This window comes from Danio rerio, chromosome 8 (assembly GCF_052040795.2).
Source record: "Danio rerio strain M-AB ecotype USA chromosome 8, GRCz13ab, whole genome shotgun sequence".
Taxonomy (NCBI): domain Eukaryota; kingdom Metazoa; phylum Chordata; class Actinopteri; order Cypriniformes; family Danionidae; genus Danio; species Danio rerio.
In genome coordinates this window covers 45,847,598-45,865,000 of record NC_141028.1, presented here as the reverse complement: position 1 = coordinate 45,865,000, position 17,403 = coordinate 45,847,598, and the positions used below count along the sequence as shown (strand labels likewise).

General features: G+C 41.9%; 1 protein-coding gene and 2 long non-coding RNA genes across 5 annotated transcripts in view; 2 read left to right on the top strand and 1 right to left on the bottom strand.

The window, feature by feature from the left end:
• The window catches only part of LOC147842813 (uncharacterized), a 10,527-nt gene extending 116 nt beyond the window's left edge, over nucleotides 1–10,411 (top strand). Inside the window, exons 1-3 of the long non-coding RNA XR_015498362.1 lie at nucleotides 1–3,261; nucleotides 8,608–8,734; nucleotides 9,004–10,411. The exon at nucleotides 1–3,261 is cut by the window's left edge and continues 116 nt beyond it. This is a non-coding gene — a long non-coding RNA (uncharacterized LOC147842813). The remainder of the gene's footprint in view (nucleotides 3,262–8,607; nucleotides 8,735–9,003) is intronic.
• Nucleotides 10,412–12,127: 1,716 nt separating this feature from the next.
• LOC147842812 (uncharacterized) lies at nucleotides 12,128–16,272 on the top strand. The gene is made up of 2 exons (XR_015498348.1): nucleotides 12,128–13,842; nucleotides 14,064–16,272. It is a non-coding gene; the product is annotated as an uncharacterized LOC147842812 (long non-coding RNA).
• lrrc75ba (leucine rich repeat containing 75Ba) overlaps nucleotides 15,256–17,403 on the bottom strand; it is a 78,802-nt gene continuing 76,654 nt past the window's right edge. The window contains exons 5-6 of one of the 3 annotated variants that reach the window (XM_087265272.1): nucleotides 17,119–17,314; nucleotides 15,256–16,980 (exon numbers count right to left, since the gene is read on the bottom strand). In XM_087265272.1, coding sequence (XP_087121398.1) covers nucleotides 16,973–16,980; nucleotides 17,119–17,314 — 204 coding nt within the window. In that variant the 3' untranslated portion in view covers nucleotides 15,256–16,972. Of the gene's footprint in view, nucleotides 17,315–17,403 lie in introns of all 3 variants that reach the window. The other 2 variants (XM_087265271.1, XM_087265270.1) reach the window with 2 other exon arrangements.

The following is a 17,403-nucleotide window of genomic DNA, read 5'->3' as shown; positions in this document are numbered from 1 at the left end:
CAATGCAAAGATGCAAATTGACATCCTGCAGCACAAACGACGCGATTCGTGTGAACAAAGCAGCGTGAGTTTGAGTAACACACGTATTGCACATTTCACACAAAACACTCAAGTTGGAAAATCTGAACTTCAGCGGACATTCATGTTGCGTTAACCAATCATGAGCTTGCTTTATTAGGGGGATGACATAGTGCCTGTTGTTGATTTCCTGGGGGGAAATCTTCTTGCCGACATCGAACAACAGTACATGAAACTGGGCTTGGCTCAGTCTGAAGCACCGCTGAAAGCCTCCATCATCCAGGTATAGTTTCTGCAGGAGTTGATGAACTTACAGAACTGGGTGCACCTCTGCAGAGATCGAGTGCATTCAGACACTTTATCAAACAAATCGACGCTGTTTTTCAGCCTTCCTAAAGAACATAAACCCAGCTATTCTCTTAATAAAATCCATGTTAACCATTTAGCAACGAAGAGTCACCGGGCAGACAAAAGCTCTGCCCATGATGTGAATCCGCATCTATTGTGAAGTGAATTTGACGTGCGAATGAAGCGAGTAAACTCAAATGATCACGCTTCTGCCTACGTGGAAATAGTTTGATTTATTTACACTTTCCGCATCTGGTGTGAACACAGCCTAAGGATCCTAATGCCCCAATATAGTGATGGGGGACTATACTGTCATTGACCACCATCTTTCGGATGAGACCCAAAAACAAATGTTCTGACTGTGGTCATTAAAAATCCCAGGATGTCCTACGAAAAGAGTAGGGGTGTGTCATTGTCTATCTGGCCAAATTTGCCCACTGGCCTCTGTCCATCATGGCCTCCTAACCATCCCCATATCTAAATTAGCTTATTCACTCTGTCTCCTTTAAACCAATAAGCTGGAGTTTGGTGTGGTCTTGTGCAAAATGTTTGCCTTCACATCATTAAGGTGGATGCTGCACACTGTTGGTGGATGAGGTGATTCCCCAAACATAAGTAAAACCCTCTCAATGTCTAGAAAAGCACTATATATATTTGAGGAATAATTATTATTATAGGATGTAAGCCAGGTGTGTCCACACTCGGTCCTGGAGGGCCGGTGTCCTGGAGAGTTTAGCTCCAACCCTAATCAAACACACCTGAACAAGCTAATCAAGCTCTTAGGCAGGTGTGTTGAAGAAAGTTGGAGCAAAGATCAGCAAAACACCGGCCCTCCAGGACTGACTCTGGACTGCCTTGATGTAAGCTGTGTTTCGGATGTAAGCATATTTCCTAGAAAGCACCAGCTTTTTACACTTACTATTCATCTCTATTGGCAAATCTTGGCAGAAATGGTAAACAGACTTTACAAAAAACAGAGTAATGAGTTTGATGTCCATCTACCAACCCTGCAGCAATCACCGTCGCTGCCCTCATGTTTAACAGACTCAGCCTGGCCCAGCCAATCCATCACATTGTTTGTTATGTGAGCTGAATGTTCTAAGAGGAGACAAACATCCTCAGAACTAAATGTACCAAGTGTCCAGACAAGTGAAGGCGTGCATTCTTATGCTTCAAAGTTCAACCTGGTAGGGTTACTGCCGTCCGGCTGTGCGCTGACATTTTGTGAGCCCTGATCAAAAGGGCTCCGCTCACTTTGACAGCACAGAAGACCCCATAAGGTGCACTGCCACACACAAAAACTCAACAGGAACCACCAGGACTGAGACTAATGATGAATCACATGCTAAATATTTTCTTGCTGGTCATATTTATTTGGTTTTCAAGGACTCGGGTGATCTTACGGTACAAAACAGGAATGGTTTGAATGATTTGTCCTTGAATTGGACCAAGTGTCGAATTCAACATATTGAGAGATACCCTCACAATAATTAACTATGGTTTTACTACAAACAAAACCAAAACATTTTAATTAAAGGGTTAGTTCATCACAGAATTAAAAACAATTTTATTAGTTACTCACCGTCATGCCACCCCAAACCTCAGAGACATTAGCCGCATTTCCACTATCGGGCCAGTGCGAGTCAGGGTTTTTATCGGGCCGGGCCGATTGCCCAGGAGGTTGAGAAGTGAGGCTAAAATCATGTCGCGTTTTCACTGTTGGGCTAGTAGCTCGCAGCGCGTCACGCAAACCCCGCCCCCAGAACGTAAGGAGAGCAAATCAAGGAGGACGCAGCAAAGAATGTCACTTACAAATTAAAACTTTATTATTTTATGCAGCAGCCTTACATTTAAAAGGGAAACAAAAGGGTGATCATATGCAAAAAGACCCAAGCCTATATGGCTAGATGTTTTCTTTCCCTTATTTATTTATTTGGTGCATGTACTCGTGTGTGGTCGGAAAACTGAGTCCGCCTCTCCTTTCACTCCGCCCCGGAGCCCCAGCTGGCCCTCTTTGGCCCAAGGTATTCGGTGAGCTGAAAAATGCCACCCGCTGGTCTCAAGAAAGCCTGCTTTGGCCCGATTAGGGCCGGAAGTGACAGTGGAAAAGCGACTGGCCTTGGCTCGCCCTAGCTCACTTGCTTTAGGCACGATATTGGAAATGCGGCTATTTATTTGCCTTCAGAACACTAATTAGGTGAAACCTAACTGAAAAACATCAGTAAAAACACCTAAAACATTCCTAAAAAAGACTGTATGCCTTCAGTGGTTCAATTGGAATATGGACACTTTTCACAAGACTATTATGACGTGTTCATGGGTCATCAGCAATCCCAAATCTTTCATTCATTAATTAATTTTTCCTTTAGCGTAGTCCTTGTATTTACTATTTAACATGCAAACTCCACACAGAAATGCCAACTGACACAGCCGGGGCTCGTACCAGCTACCAGTGCTAACCACTGAGCCACAGTGCCACCATCTTAAATCCCTTGAAAGTTTTTAATATTTAGATTAAAGATTAGCAATTTTTATGTTTTCAGGTATGTAATGTATCATCTTTACATCAAATTACAAAAAAAGTTGACGTTGCTCTCTGTTATGGTACCGTTATCAGTGTCACACATTTTTTTTTCTTTTTCTGAGAGTCTTGATAACTCCATTGAGTTTTCTTTTATTATTTTAGCACATAGGATGGTTGTACTCTCCCATTCACTACGCTCTATGATGACTTTCGCTGCTAAGAAACCTGGAAATGTTAAAAAAAGGGTCCATTGTGAAGCTACAACAATACATTTGTGTGCATATCGAACAAAAAAAAAACCTTTATTCAGTTTTCCTCACCTCAATGTCAGTATATTGCATGTATTCTCGAGCATCATGTGTTAGTAACAGGTTGTCACCGACTCGGTCCCAGTCATTCCCCTCGCTGGCCAGCAGAGGCCACCATCTCCGGACTTTTAACATTACGTCATCCTTTCATTCTGATTCCAGCACACCTGATCCCCATTCTGTTAATGACCCACGTACCCTTTATAAGCAGCTCACACTCACACAACCAGTGCAAAGTCTTGTTTAGCCCCGGCCAGCATTACTGAGTGTTCTATCCTGCCTGATCTTCTGTTTACGACTTCAGCCCGTTTCCTGACTCTGCTCTGCCTTCTGCCTGCCCACGACTTAAAGCCTGTTACACGGACTCTGATACTCGCTGCCTGCCCTCGACCCAAGCCTGTTACACAGACTCTGAATCACGCTGCCTGCCTCTGACCCATGCCTGGTAATCACTCTGTGTCTGTCAATCGCCAGCTCATCTTCATTGCTGTGTATGTTGTGTTCGCACAGTCGTGCGTATTGTATGTTGAGTAAAGTGTGACTTAATAAATACTGCAAATGGATCCCTCCGTGTCAGTCTCCCCGTTACAGAAGACTTCACCCAACATGGATCCCGCAGCCATACAGGTTTTGTATAACGAAGTCACAGCTCAGGCTCAGGTACTGACCACTCATCAACAGCAACTAACGCACTTAACTCAGTTGACAGACAAACTTGTGAAATCACTGCAAAACCTGCAAGCTGCTCCCACAGCGCAACTCAACTACTCTCTGAGTCAACCCGTTGTGACACAACCCCCGACGGTCTCCGGAGCTCGATTGGCATTTCCTGACAAGTTCTCAGGTAACCCAGCAAAATGTAAAGGCTTTCTGTTGCAATGCAAGCTGTTTATCGCCCAACAGCCCCATCTGTTTAAGGACGAAAATGGAAAAATTGCTTTTGTATGCTCATTGCTCACAGGGAAAGCATTAGACTGGGCTACTGCAGTTTGGCCAGACAGCACTCCGATATTTCCCTCGTTTAATGACTTTCTCAAACGTTTTTGCACTGTGTTCGATCACCCCGAGGGTGGTCGTAATGCTGGTGAGGAGCTATTGTGTATTCAACAGGGAGATCGCTCCGCAGCTGAATTCGCACTGCATTTCCGCACTCTGGCAGCGCAAACAGGCTGGGCTGATGATCCACTTACTACACTCTACAGAAAGGCTCTGAAACCAGAACTGCAAAAAGAGATGGCATGTCGTGACGAGGGAAAAACACTGGACCAGCTGATCGAACTATCCATAAGGTTAGACATTCTTCTGCTCACTCGTAACCCACTATGCTCTATTGCTTCCAGTCCTGTATCTCCTGAAACTCCCGCTGAACCTATGCAACTGGGCAGAACCCGTCTAAACCCAGAGGAACGTGAACGAAGGAGGAGAAATCACCTGTGCCTCTATTGCGGACTTCCAGGTCATACTAAGGTCTTATGTCCCAACAAGCCTCCCCCTAAGACCCTTCCGGTGAGTGCTACCACAGTTTTCACGACCACTAATGACAATATGAGTATACCTGTCATTTTGAAACACGAAGAAGTTGAGATTTTGACCATGGCCATGATCGATTCAGGAGCCGCTGGCAACTTTATCGACTACACGTTTGCTATCACTTACTCCATTCCTCTAACCTCCTGTGATTCCTCCCAAGCCATCACTGCTATAGATGGGCGCCCACTGGGAGAGGGACACATAAAATTCCAAACTCTACCACTATCTCTCCAAACAGGCTCTCTCCACGTAGAGGAGATTTCCCTCCTGGCCATCGACTCCCCTCGACACTCTGTAATCCTCGGGTTACCATGGCTACAACTACATAACCCTCAAGTCTCCTGGAAAACTGGTGAGATCATTAAATGGAGCGATCATTGCTTTACCCAGTGCCTGCATTCTGTTTCCCCAGTCCAACTCAACATGATTACCAGCACCGAAGACCCTGAACTGTCAAATTCCTGAGGCTTATCATGACTTAACCGAGGCTTTTAATAAACAGAAAGCTACCAAGCTCCCTCCTCATCGTGAAAATGACTGTGCCATCGAACTACTGCCAGGCACCACGCCCCTCGTGGTCGAATTTTCCCTCTCTCTCAACCTGAGACTGCAGCCATGAACACTTACATCTCCGAGGAGCTAGAAAAGGGCTTATCAGACCATCCACATCACCTGCTTCAGCTGGCTTCTTCTTTGTGAAAAAGAAGGATGGCAGTTTACACCCCTGCATCGACTACCGAGGATTGAACTAAATTACTGTCAAATATCGCTATCCCTTGCCATTGGTTCCAGCAGCTCTTGAACAGCTCCGCTCAGCCCAGTATTTCACCAAATTGGACCTCCGCAGTGCTTACAACCTCATCCGTATCCGACAGGGAGACGAGTGGAAAACCGGGTTCTCTACCATCAACGGCCACTACGAGTACCTCGTTATGCCCTTCGGCCTAGCAAACAGTCCCTCCGTGTTCCAGGCTTTTGTAAATGAGATATTCAGAGACATACTCAACCAATGGGTCATAGTGTACATCGATGACATCTTGGTCTACTCTAATTCCTTATCAGAGCATATCCAACACGTCAGAGCAGTGCTCAAACGCCTCATTCAGAACCAGCTGTACGCTAAAATTTCCAAGTGTAAGTTCCATCAAACCTGTATATCGTTCCTGGGTTACATCATCAGTCCCGAAGGTGTGGCTATGGACCAGCAGAAAGTCGATTCAGTTATGCAATGGCCACAACCGGAGACCATCCGACAATTACAACGATTCCTGGGTTTTGCCAACTTCTATCGACGGTTCATAAGAAACTTTAGCTCAGTAGCTGCTCCACTCACAGCCATGGTCAAGGCTAATAATGCCCGCCTTAAGTGGAACCCAGACGCCACTCGAGCATTTAACCAGCTCAAAACCTGTTTCTCTAGTGCCCCCATTCTGCGTCATCCTGATCCCGAGCAACCTTTTGTGGTTGAAATCGACGCATCTAACACCGGCATTGGAGCCATTCTGTCCCAGAGATCCCTATTTACAAAGAAACTCCATCCCTGTGCTTTCTACTCCCGCAATCTCAACTCCACAGAGAGAAACTATGACGTGGTAAACCGCGAACTCCTCGCCATGAAGGCTGCCTTAGAGGAGTGGAGACATTGGCTTGAGGGCGCCAAACACCCATTCACCGTCATTACAGACCATAAAAACCTGGAATACATTCGATCTTGTAAACGTCTGAACCCTAGACAGGCAAGATGGGCTTTGTTCTTTACACGCTTCGACTTTCAAGTCACGTACATCCCTGGCTCGAAGAATGTTAAGGCAGACGCTCTCTCCCGCCTCTCAGATGAGGAAACATTAGATGACGGTGATGAACCAATTCTCAAAGATCCCCTGATCATCGCTCCTATTCAGTGGGACATCGAGCATGAGATTTTACAAGCCGCTGAACACAGTTCCACTCGGCAGTCCTGTCCTGAAAATAAGACCTTTGTTCCCCCGTCACTCCGTGAGAAACTAATCGCAGAGGTACATAACCACCCCAGCTCCGGTCACCCAGGCAGTACTGCCATGGCACAATTGATTCAATCCCGATACTGGTGGTCATCTATAAAAAAGGACATCATTCATTTCATTAATAAGTGCTCACCCTGTCAGATGTCCAAACACTCCCGTCACCGTCCAGCTGGACTACTCCAACCCCTGGAGGTCCCACGTCGTCCCTGGTCACACATTGCCATAGATTTCGTCACTGACTTACCTCAATCGCAAGGAAACACCACCATCCTCACTGTTGTGGACCGATTTTCTAAATCCTGTCGCCTTATTTCCATAGCCAAACTGCCTACAGCCCTGGAAACGGCCGAACTGCTCTGTGAATTTGTGTTACGGTATTATGGTCTTCCTGAAGACATCGTCTCGGACCGAGGGTCCCAGTTTACCTCCCGTCTCTGGTCCGCCTTTTTCAAGAACCTGCAAGTGAACATTAGCCTAACATCCGGCTACCATCCCCAATCCAACGGTCAAACAGAGCGCCTGAATCAGGAGATCGGCAGATTCCTCCGCACATTCTGTCATTCTAACCAGGCTGAATGGGCAAAATTCCTCATGTGGGCAAAATACGCTCAAAACTCCCTGAGAAAGGCATCAACAGGTTTGACTCCATTCCAGTGCCTCCTAGGCTTTCAACCTCCTCTCTTCCCCTGGTCCGGCGAGACCACTGAACTTCCTGCTGTCGATACATGGTTCAGAAGTTGCGAGGAAGTGTGGAACGCAGCTCACACCCATCTCTTTCACGCCGTACGCCGATTCAAAGAGCAAGCCGACCGGCACCGTCGTACTGGTCCCACGTATTCCCCAGGACAGGCTCTCCACCCATGACCTACGCCTCAGACTACCCTGCAAAAAGCTCAGCCCCAGGTACGTGGGTCCTTTCCAGATAGACAAACAAATAACTCCTGTTTCGTTCCGACTGACACTTCCTAATCATTACCGTATTTCTCCCACTTTCCATGTCTCCCTGCTCAAGCCTGCTGTTGGTCCAGCCGAGGCGGATAGGGAGGTGGCAGCCGGTGAACAGGGTCCCCCGCCTCTCATGATCGACGGAGAGGAGGCCTATCAGATCCACGAGATCCTGAGATCCAGACGCCGGGGTGGACAACTCCAATACCTCATCGATTAGGAGGGGTACGGCCCGGAGGAAAGATCATGGATCAACCGTAAGGACATTCTTGACTCAACACTACTGGAAGAGTTCCACTTGCAACATCCGGATATGCCGGCCCCTCGCCCTCGTGGAAGACCCTGGCGTCGAGATTCTCCTCACTTCAGGAGCCGTTCGTTGGGGGGGGGTGGGGGGGCTCTGTCACCGACTCGGTCCCAGTCATTCCCCTCGCTGGCCAGCAGAGGTCACCATCTCCAGACTTTTAACATTACGTCATCCTTTCATTCTGATTCCAGCACACCTGATCCCCATTCCGTTAATGACCCACGTACCCTTTATGAGCAGCTCACACTCACACAACCATTGCGAAGTCTTGTTTAGCCCCGGCCAGCATTACTGAGCATTCTGTCCTGCCTGATCTTCTGTTTACGACTTCAGCCCGTTTCCTGACTCTGCTCTGCCTTCTACCTGCCCACGACTTAAAGCCTGTTACATGGACTCTGATACTCGCTGCCTGCCCTCGACCCAAGCCTGTTACACGGACTCTGAATCACGCTGCCTGCCTCTGACCCATGCCTGGTAATCACTCTGTGTCTGTCAATCGCCAGCTCATCTTCATTGCTGTGTATGTTGTATGTTCGCACAGTCGTGCGTATTGTATGTTGAGTAAAGTGTGACTTAATAAGTACTGCAAATGGATCCCTCCGTGTCAGTCTCCCCGTTACACAGGTATACGCTTATTTCACAGCCGCCATTTTTAAAGACGAAAGTGAGGCTGCGGTGGGAAGAAACCAGAAATTATAGGATCCGCACTGTAAACATTGCAACAACAGGCTGTGGACTACAAACCAGGCACGTGCACACATAGGGCTCAACCTGTGCAGTGCACATGCCCTTTTTAGTCTTGGATAGAAAGTGCCCTTCCAAAATGATCAAAAGTGCCCCTGCGACACACCCTCCCTCTCGCTCTTCAGTATGCGTGCACGAAACAACGCTCTTCAGTACGCGTGCATGCGCGCGCAACGACAACAACAGCAACAACAACACCCCCCCGCCGCTCTTCAAAAATTTTATCCTGCACATGCCCTTTGGACAGTCTCTGCATGGGCTGCTACAAACTTTCAGCCGTTGCCGCGATTTCAAAATACAGATATGGTGTAAACATCACTTTAATATCATTTAGTTTAGTTTAATCAATCATAAGCAGATTAGGCATTAAACAAAATAGCATTCTCTTTAAGAGTAATACCCTTATTTGTCTTCTTAGGCTTCAGTTCGTGGCACCAGGTAATCAATGTGGGGACGCTTCCCAGCTTCAGCCTATGCAACCTGGTGAGCGATAAAACAATGCACACCCTTGCACATCCTTGTGTTGTCCGTAATTGTGTTGTCCCAGTACTGAAATTTGAAAAACATCCATTCCCCGTTAACATTTAAGCGCATTCTTAAACACCGCTGATTGGTCGTAGTCTTCACCAGTACTCAACAGAAATGATTGTGATTGGTCGTGAAGGTTATTAGTTCACCGCTCTTCATTGAGTACAAACACAGATAAACGGACACTGGAGCGTTTTAAAGCCACAAAGCTCGTCTGTGTTTGCACTCGGTAAACATCGGTGAGGTGCAGTAAACTGATGACCTTGACAGCCAATCACAATCACATTCTGTTAAGCACTGGTGAACAATGGCTAGTAAGCGCTGTTTAAGAATGCGCTCAACAGTGCTTAAATGTTAGCGGGAAATGGACGTTTTTTTATTTATTTATTTCAGTACCGAAATTCAGTATCATGGCAAGTCTAAGATAGTGAAAGAATCAGTTCATTAAATTGAGTTGATAAATGGCATCTAAAATGTGTGTTTGGTGAAAGAAAATGTTAGTGAACTTGTGCAGTTTAACTTAACTTAGCTGAAAATGAGGGCAGAAATCCCTTTTTATTTTCACTATCCCTTTAAAGCAGACCTTCGGGTCAATCGAAAAGCAGTGAAATGATACATTAGTGTCACTTTCTCTTCGCTGATAAGATATACAGCCAGGTATACAACAATACGCCATTGCGGACACCGTTCCTGTGTGACTCCAGGCAATACTTCTGGGTTTCTTCCCAATGCAGCCCCACTTTCACTTTTAAAATGGCGGCCTTGTGAAATTTATTATGTATGGGCAACTTTTTATGATACTTTTGTGAGTGACATGAGGTTCACTTGTGGGCGAAACTGTTCTGTTTAAAAAGTTACCTCAAAATTAAAACTTGGTGTTACAGTACATTACTCTCAGGCTGTTCAAGATGTCAGAGACGTTCTTCAACAGAGAGTTTTAGCTGAAAGCGATTAAGCAGGTAATGCGATGAAGCAGTTTCATCATATCTTCTTAGTTCAATACTGGAAAATGTCCCCCATTTCTTGAGCTTCCAATAGTCATCACATTTTCATTTTGGATGAAATATCCCTTTAATAAGTGAAAATTCATAGATATTATTCATATTATTGTGGTGTTTAAATATATAGCATTCCAAAAAAAGTCTAAGCTTTTGTCATGTTTAGTCCAAACATTTAAAAATTCTGAAACCAAGAAGCATTTTCTAGACAGGTAAAAAAAAATATTGGCTTGTTTTCAGAAATAATGTCACAATTTTATTTATTTATTTATTTATTTATTATTTTCTTTACCTGAACTAAATGCCAGTGTGGTAAGCAAAGCAATCTTGTTTTTACTTTGAAATAAGAGTATTTTGTTTACCCCATTGGCACATTATATTTGGCATATGTTTTATTTAGCCATGAGGTGGCAGACGAGGACTCTGGCATTATTTCCCCTGCAGTACGTGGCTCTGTATGCTCGTCACATCAACACAGAGCATGACATGCATAATTCCCAAGACCTCAGCGGGAGCGTCTCGAAAACTCTTACAAACGTCACTGTTTATACAACTGAATGTAACAGAGCAGAACAGCCTGCACCTCTTTTTCGAGATCACAGTGACAAAAACAAGTGAACACAGCTGAAGATCTGTTTACAGATGTTCAACACACACACACTCTTTATAACCGCAATTATATACACACGCTGACAAGAACCATATGAGCTCAACTTCATATTTGAGTGTAAGCGGGCTTCAGAGCTCTCATGTTTCTAGAAAAATAATAGATGTTTAAAGGAGAGTTCAACCCTCTAGAAATGAAAATTGTTTTACATTTGCTTTCTCGTAACTATTGCTTTTGTATTTTCAAATTGAATGCAAAGTGAAATAGATTTTTTACAGACTGGAATGAAACATTTTCACAGCTCTAAAACTATATGCATTTTTTAAAAATATAATAGGATATGAAATATGTAGCAATTGTAACGTTTAAATGTAACACTCTTCTGGGCCCAGTTTTTCAAAAGTAATCCACTTGAATTTTGGATAACGGATTAAATCAAATCTTGAAAATGGGTTTTTCAAAAGAAAACACGGATTACATAATTGGATTAGATCCAATATATATATATATATATATATATATATATATATATATATATATATATATATATATATATATATATATATATATATAGTTCTACATTGTGATTTCCTATGCTGTTTGAGCACTGGTCCAGATTTTTGGGATTAAAGTGATCCAAATTCTAAAAAAAAGGTCTGACAAACCCAAACTAAAGGTTTGATCCAGATCAAAATCAAGATTGGATTACATGATCTAATTATGTAGGCTTTAACGTATTCACCCTTTCAGTATAGGTTGGATTCATAAAATAATCCCCCAAACAACTGTCAAAGTTGACCAAAAACAATACATTTTATTCTGTCACTAATTTATATATATATATATATATATATATATATATATATATATATATATATATATATATATATATATATATATATATATTCATAAAATAATATATACAAATATATTTTGTATATATATATATATATATATACAAATGTATCAAATAATACTATATTTGGATCATGCAGTATCTTACAAGATATCCTATTTATTCATCAGATTTTAATTGTATTTGTTCATCCATCAGGCTACAGTGATTATGTAGGCTTTTATGTACAGCAAACAGTTGTCAAAATTAACCAAAAACAATACATTTTATTCTGTCACTAATTGATATATATATATATATATATATATATATATATATATATATATATATATATATATATATAGATAGATAGATAGATAGATAGATAGATAGATAGATAGATTCATCACAATAGAAAATATTTTTCTTTTTAGAATATTTATTAGTGATGCATGCAATGATTACAGAATAACCAAAAAAAAAAAAAAAAAAGGCAAAGAATGGCAGTCAGTGATTTTTAAAATCCCTTTCAACAATTACATAAAGAGACTAAAAGTGCAGAAGCACAGCTTCATCCGGCAGAGGAACAACTGACTCTGACCAAACTGCAGCAAACCAAGACCAGACTTGAGATCCACCTTCTAAAGGCTACACTCAGACAAGCTGGTCTCTCACATCAGATGAGGAAGTTTGAAATTATTGTGGAGTTTTTGACTTTAAGTCTTTTTTTATTTTTATTCAATACATCTATATTTGAAACTTATTATAAATATCCTCAATGTACAGTGTTTGTGTTGTAGGTATCAGATGAGCAGACTGCTGGAAGAGGATGGGGTGGGGTTTTTCTTGTCTTTAGTTTTTTTTTTTTATGTGTATGTTTTCATTTCAGATAAAAAAAAAGCCACACTGGCTATTCTACTTGTTGCTCTTTACATATCTATATTTCTACATTGTGATTTCCTATCCTGTTTGAGAACTGGTTATCCAGATTTAGTGATCCTAAAAAGTTTCTATCTAAATCAAATTGATCCAATTCAATGTTGCTTTAAAAAACTGGCTCAAAAAGTAAACTATATTATGTGATCAGGGATCGTAAAAACAGGATTACTAAATCCGGATCAATTTTATCCAGATTAATCCTTTTGAAAAAACGGGCCCTGGTGTGTCATAGATAATGGATTTTCTTTTGTAAAGTCGTATAAAGCTTTGTAACTCTTGCATGAAAATAAGATTCTTTAACCCCTGTGCACTGTTCAAACTTACAATTCATTGTTATGTTAGGGATGAAAACATCCACTAAGTTTAGAAAATTACAGAATTTTAACTTGGTAATTCCCAAATTCATAAATGACGTGACTGATTTGGTGAAAAAAAAAACACCCAAAAAAGACATTTTGATCATTTTGGAAGGGCACTTTCTATCCAAGACTAAAAAGGGCATGTGCACTGCACAGGTTGAGCCCTATGTGTGCACGTGTCGTAATCTTGGACATGTGAACGATTAATAACAACATTGGCTTTGCATTGTTAGATTTTTTTTACTGTTGGTGGCTGTTTTTGCCCCACTCCATTGTAAGCACATTTGATGGTGCAGAAATACACAGTCTTTGTTTTTGTTTACTCCATGTAGTTCTGAGAGCTGAGAAGCATATTTTGATTTTTTCAGAAACATCAAGGTAAGTGCATAAAGGTCACGCTCACAAACACGCATGTACACATTTTAATTTGCTGTTATACTCAATATACAGGGCAATGTGGTGGCACAGTGGGTAGCATGTTCGCTTCACAGCAAGATGGTCACTGGTTCGAGCCTTGGTTGGGCATTTCTTTGTGGAGTTTGCATGTTTTCCCGGTGTGGCTTATAAAACCTTGACTTTTCCAAACTGTGGTATACCTTGAAAATAGTTTTCATCCCATGTCTAGTGTTAATGTCTGGTGTTAAAACGATTCTAAGGTCCCGTTTACACTGCCAGTTAAATGTGACCCAATTACCTCCTCATCCTCAAAATCATTTTAAAGTTTGGCGAACTTCTTGTTGTAACTTTTGCTCTTTGTCGCTATAAATACAAACACTGCGGGCTACACATAGAACAACTTCATTCTCTCCAACATCAGTGCGCGCACACAGGCAAAGGTTTACATCAGGGGTCACCAAACTTGTTCCTGGAGGGCCGGTGTAATGCAGATTTTAGCTCCAACCCTAATCAAACACACCTGAACAAGCTAATCAAGGTCTTACAAGGTATACTTGAAACACCCAGGCAGGTGTGTTGAGGCAAGTTGGAGCTAAATCCTGCAGGGACACCGGCCCTCCAGGACCGAGATTGGTGACCCCTGGGCTACATCTTCAACTATACACACACATCAGGGCGATAGCATTATATAAACTGCGTAGGGGTAAATCTGGACTAAACCATTCACTGCTTACACTACACTTCGCATATTTCGCAGAGCTAAAAACAAGACAATTTCTTCCATCGTAGCTAATGTGGCACAGATGCTAGAACCTGCCTTTATGCATGGGCAACATCGTAAATGGTATGGCAAGTGTAAACGCATGAGTTGGATATGGGTAACAATTAAAACAACATGTGAACGGACACGAAAAAAATCTGATATAGGCAACAAATTGGAATTGGGCTTCAAGACCTGACAGTGTAAATGGGGCCTAAGGGCCCACGCAATTACCTTACCTACGACATCACCTAATCGGCAGAATGTGCAAATGAATGTTTTCACGAATGAGTCATGATTCATCAAAAGTGTTTTTACTAAAAATTATTCTAAATGTACAGAAAATTTCAAGAACAACTTAAACTACATGTATGCATCATTTATGCCTTGGGCCTTATAAGCATGTTTAAAGAAACAACAAGAAAGATTAAGATTTGTTATATAAAAAGCTCATTGAAAAGTAAAACTATTACTATTTGAAAAGTATCTAGACATTAAAAATTGATAATACCGTATATTGCCTATGGTACTGACATTTCACTGACCCCTGGCTCTGTTAGCCCAACAATCTTTTTAATGCCAGACACACCAATATTAATATACCAATATTTCCAGCATGGAACCTGCATTTCTGATGAACAAAGGTCTTAGGAGATTCAAACGACTTGAAGGTAAATAATTAATAACAGAATTTTTATTTTATCGGTGAACTAACCCTTTAAAAAATAGATTATTTGGAATGTACCTAGAATATTTAACTTAAAATAAATTATTTATTACAAATAAAAATACTCTTTACTCTTTTAACTTAATTAATTTGAATTTGTTTTTGTTTGAATGCTTTAAATAAATTTAGCTTAATGCGATTTTATGGCATATTAAAAAAAGCTGCATTAAAATTCTCCTTTTTCTCTAGAAAAAATAACTGTAAATAGCTCTGAAACCACAAGAGGGTAAGTAAATGACATTTCAGAAGTGTGTGATATTTCCTCAGGCTGCCACAGATCTTAGCACGACCCCATCATACAACAAAACACTTCAGTCCATCAATCCACAGATGGGCACTTTCAACCGTTCAACGCAAGTATTATTTTCCACACCCATTGTTTGATCAATGTCAGTTTATTACATAAGCATTGAACAGTCTTATAAATGGTTTGAAGCACAGATTAAGAGGACAAGTTATATGACACAGACAAGAGCTCATTCAAACTAACACATAAACAACATGACAAACAAGCTGCCCTCTATTAATAACCAGCGGATTAGTTTGCTTAGCGCTGTGGGTACTGACACCATTATGCTGTTTATGAGTAACAAATGCTCAGCATTACGCAGGTTAAACATCACAAGCCTGCTAACTGTAATGATTTAGACTTAAAGACGGGACTTAAAAGCTACCAAATAACCCCAAATAAAGGTCATATTCAGCCTTGAAGGTTCAAAAATAAGATACTTCGTACACTGAATTTGTTGAAGATGGAAAACTGGTGGGATATTGCATACAATATAGTAACCTACCACAACACTGAGAAAACATTAAGATAACATTAAACAAACACACACACAATTGACACATTTAAAAGAATACTTAGACCATTAATAACACTGACATATAGTTATTTGATCATCTGAATTTTACCCCCCAAACAAGTGCTGGTTAGTACGGTAACTATTTGTTTGGCTTGTTTTTGTTTCAGAATGGTTTCATGGTAAAGACGCTAATGCTACAACAAGCTTTTCGGACACAAACCTGATGACAACGTAGACTAAAGTGCTCAGGTAAAATCGAAGGCCATGGAACAATCATTAGCTCTTCATCTCTTGGTCCATTTACTTCTTTTGAAAATGGACGTGATTTACTGAAACCTTGAGTTACAGGACAGGTTGCTGTGCAGGTTGAATGTGGCGTTTCAAAGCGGACTAGACGTGATTAATTAACACTAGAATGTGCTCGAGATATTCAAATACACCACACAGAAATGTCATATTTCCTTGGACTATTCCAAAGAGAAAAGCAATACACTGACACATATATATAGAGGTATATTAAATGTATAGACCCAAAACAGAAAAAAGCTGAGAAAACCTTCAGAAATCAATTGTGTAGAACCAAAAAAACCTATTATTATTGTTAAAATGTACCTGTTGTCTTCTAAGATAGCTTTGTTCATCATTAGTAGACAACAAAAAGGCAATTCAACTGTTACCTTTTTGTATCATCGTTCACAACTACATGACAAGTGGTGCGTGGGTATTCACAAGTGAACGTTTTGGAAAGGGGGGGAAAATGCAAAAGTCTTGACATAGCAGTTTTGCTTGCGTCACGTGACGTGGGTCGGCTGTATAGTCTGTTGAGCTGGTTTCATGGCTTTTGTTGGGAGATTAGTAGAGCACACACACAGAGTGGCAATAGGTCCAGTCTGCTGTAGCAGAGACGGCCTCGGCAATGCAAAACTGACAAATACGACCAAACCTGACCCCTCCAAATCCCTAATCATACCTTAGTCAAAAGCGGGGTCGGTGAAGCTTCAGATCCACCGTTGGTATGCATCAGCCAGTCCACTGACTGTGTCAAACTCTGGGATATTTTATTCACATTGACATTCCTGTCCGTCATTGGTTCCTCGTGACTGAAGAGGGGCGTAAGAAAGCATCTTTCACTTGAAGCTCAGCGGCCCCCTCCAATGAACCTCCACCTTGAGTCAAGGAGCGTCGTCTGCCAACACAGTAAGTCAATGGTGAAGCTTCTACAGCCTTTCAAACCAATCTGTTCCACCGTTTGCTGTGTTTAAATGTGATGCTGTTGGTTCACACATAAGGTCATGGAACTGTAGTGGAGGAAGGAGATGGTAAAAGGTGTGGATTGGGAGAAAAGAGGTCTTGCTTTGCGCTCTCCCATTCTTTCTTTATGCCATCGTCAGGTGACATTGTGGTTCACCTTTCACAATGGTGCAGGGTAAAACTACCTGAGCTCTTCTGTTCCCCAATGCTCCACGGCTCCAGGTCCTCGTCGTAGTCTTCGTCCTCTTCTTCTTCGTAGTGGCTGGGTTCTTCAATGGAGCTCTCCATGCGGTAGCAGTAGGGCTGACCCTCGGTGTACTCGTAGATGGTGGGCAAACTGCTCTTTAGGCTACAGCGTCGCCGCAGGGCCACCAGTAGAGGCTGAGAACAGAGTAGAAACAGTTTGACTTGGGTTAAACAGACTTAATTATGATCACTCATGGATACTGTCTGGTATGTCAAGTATGGTT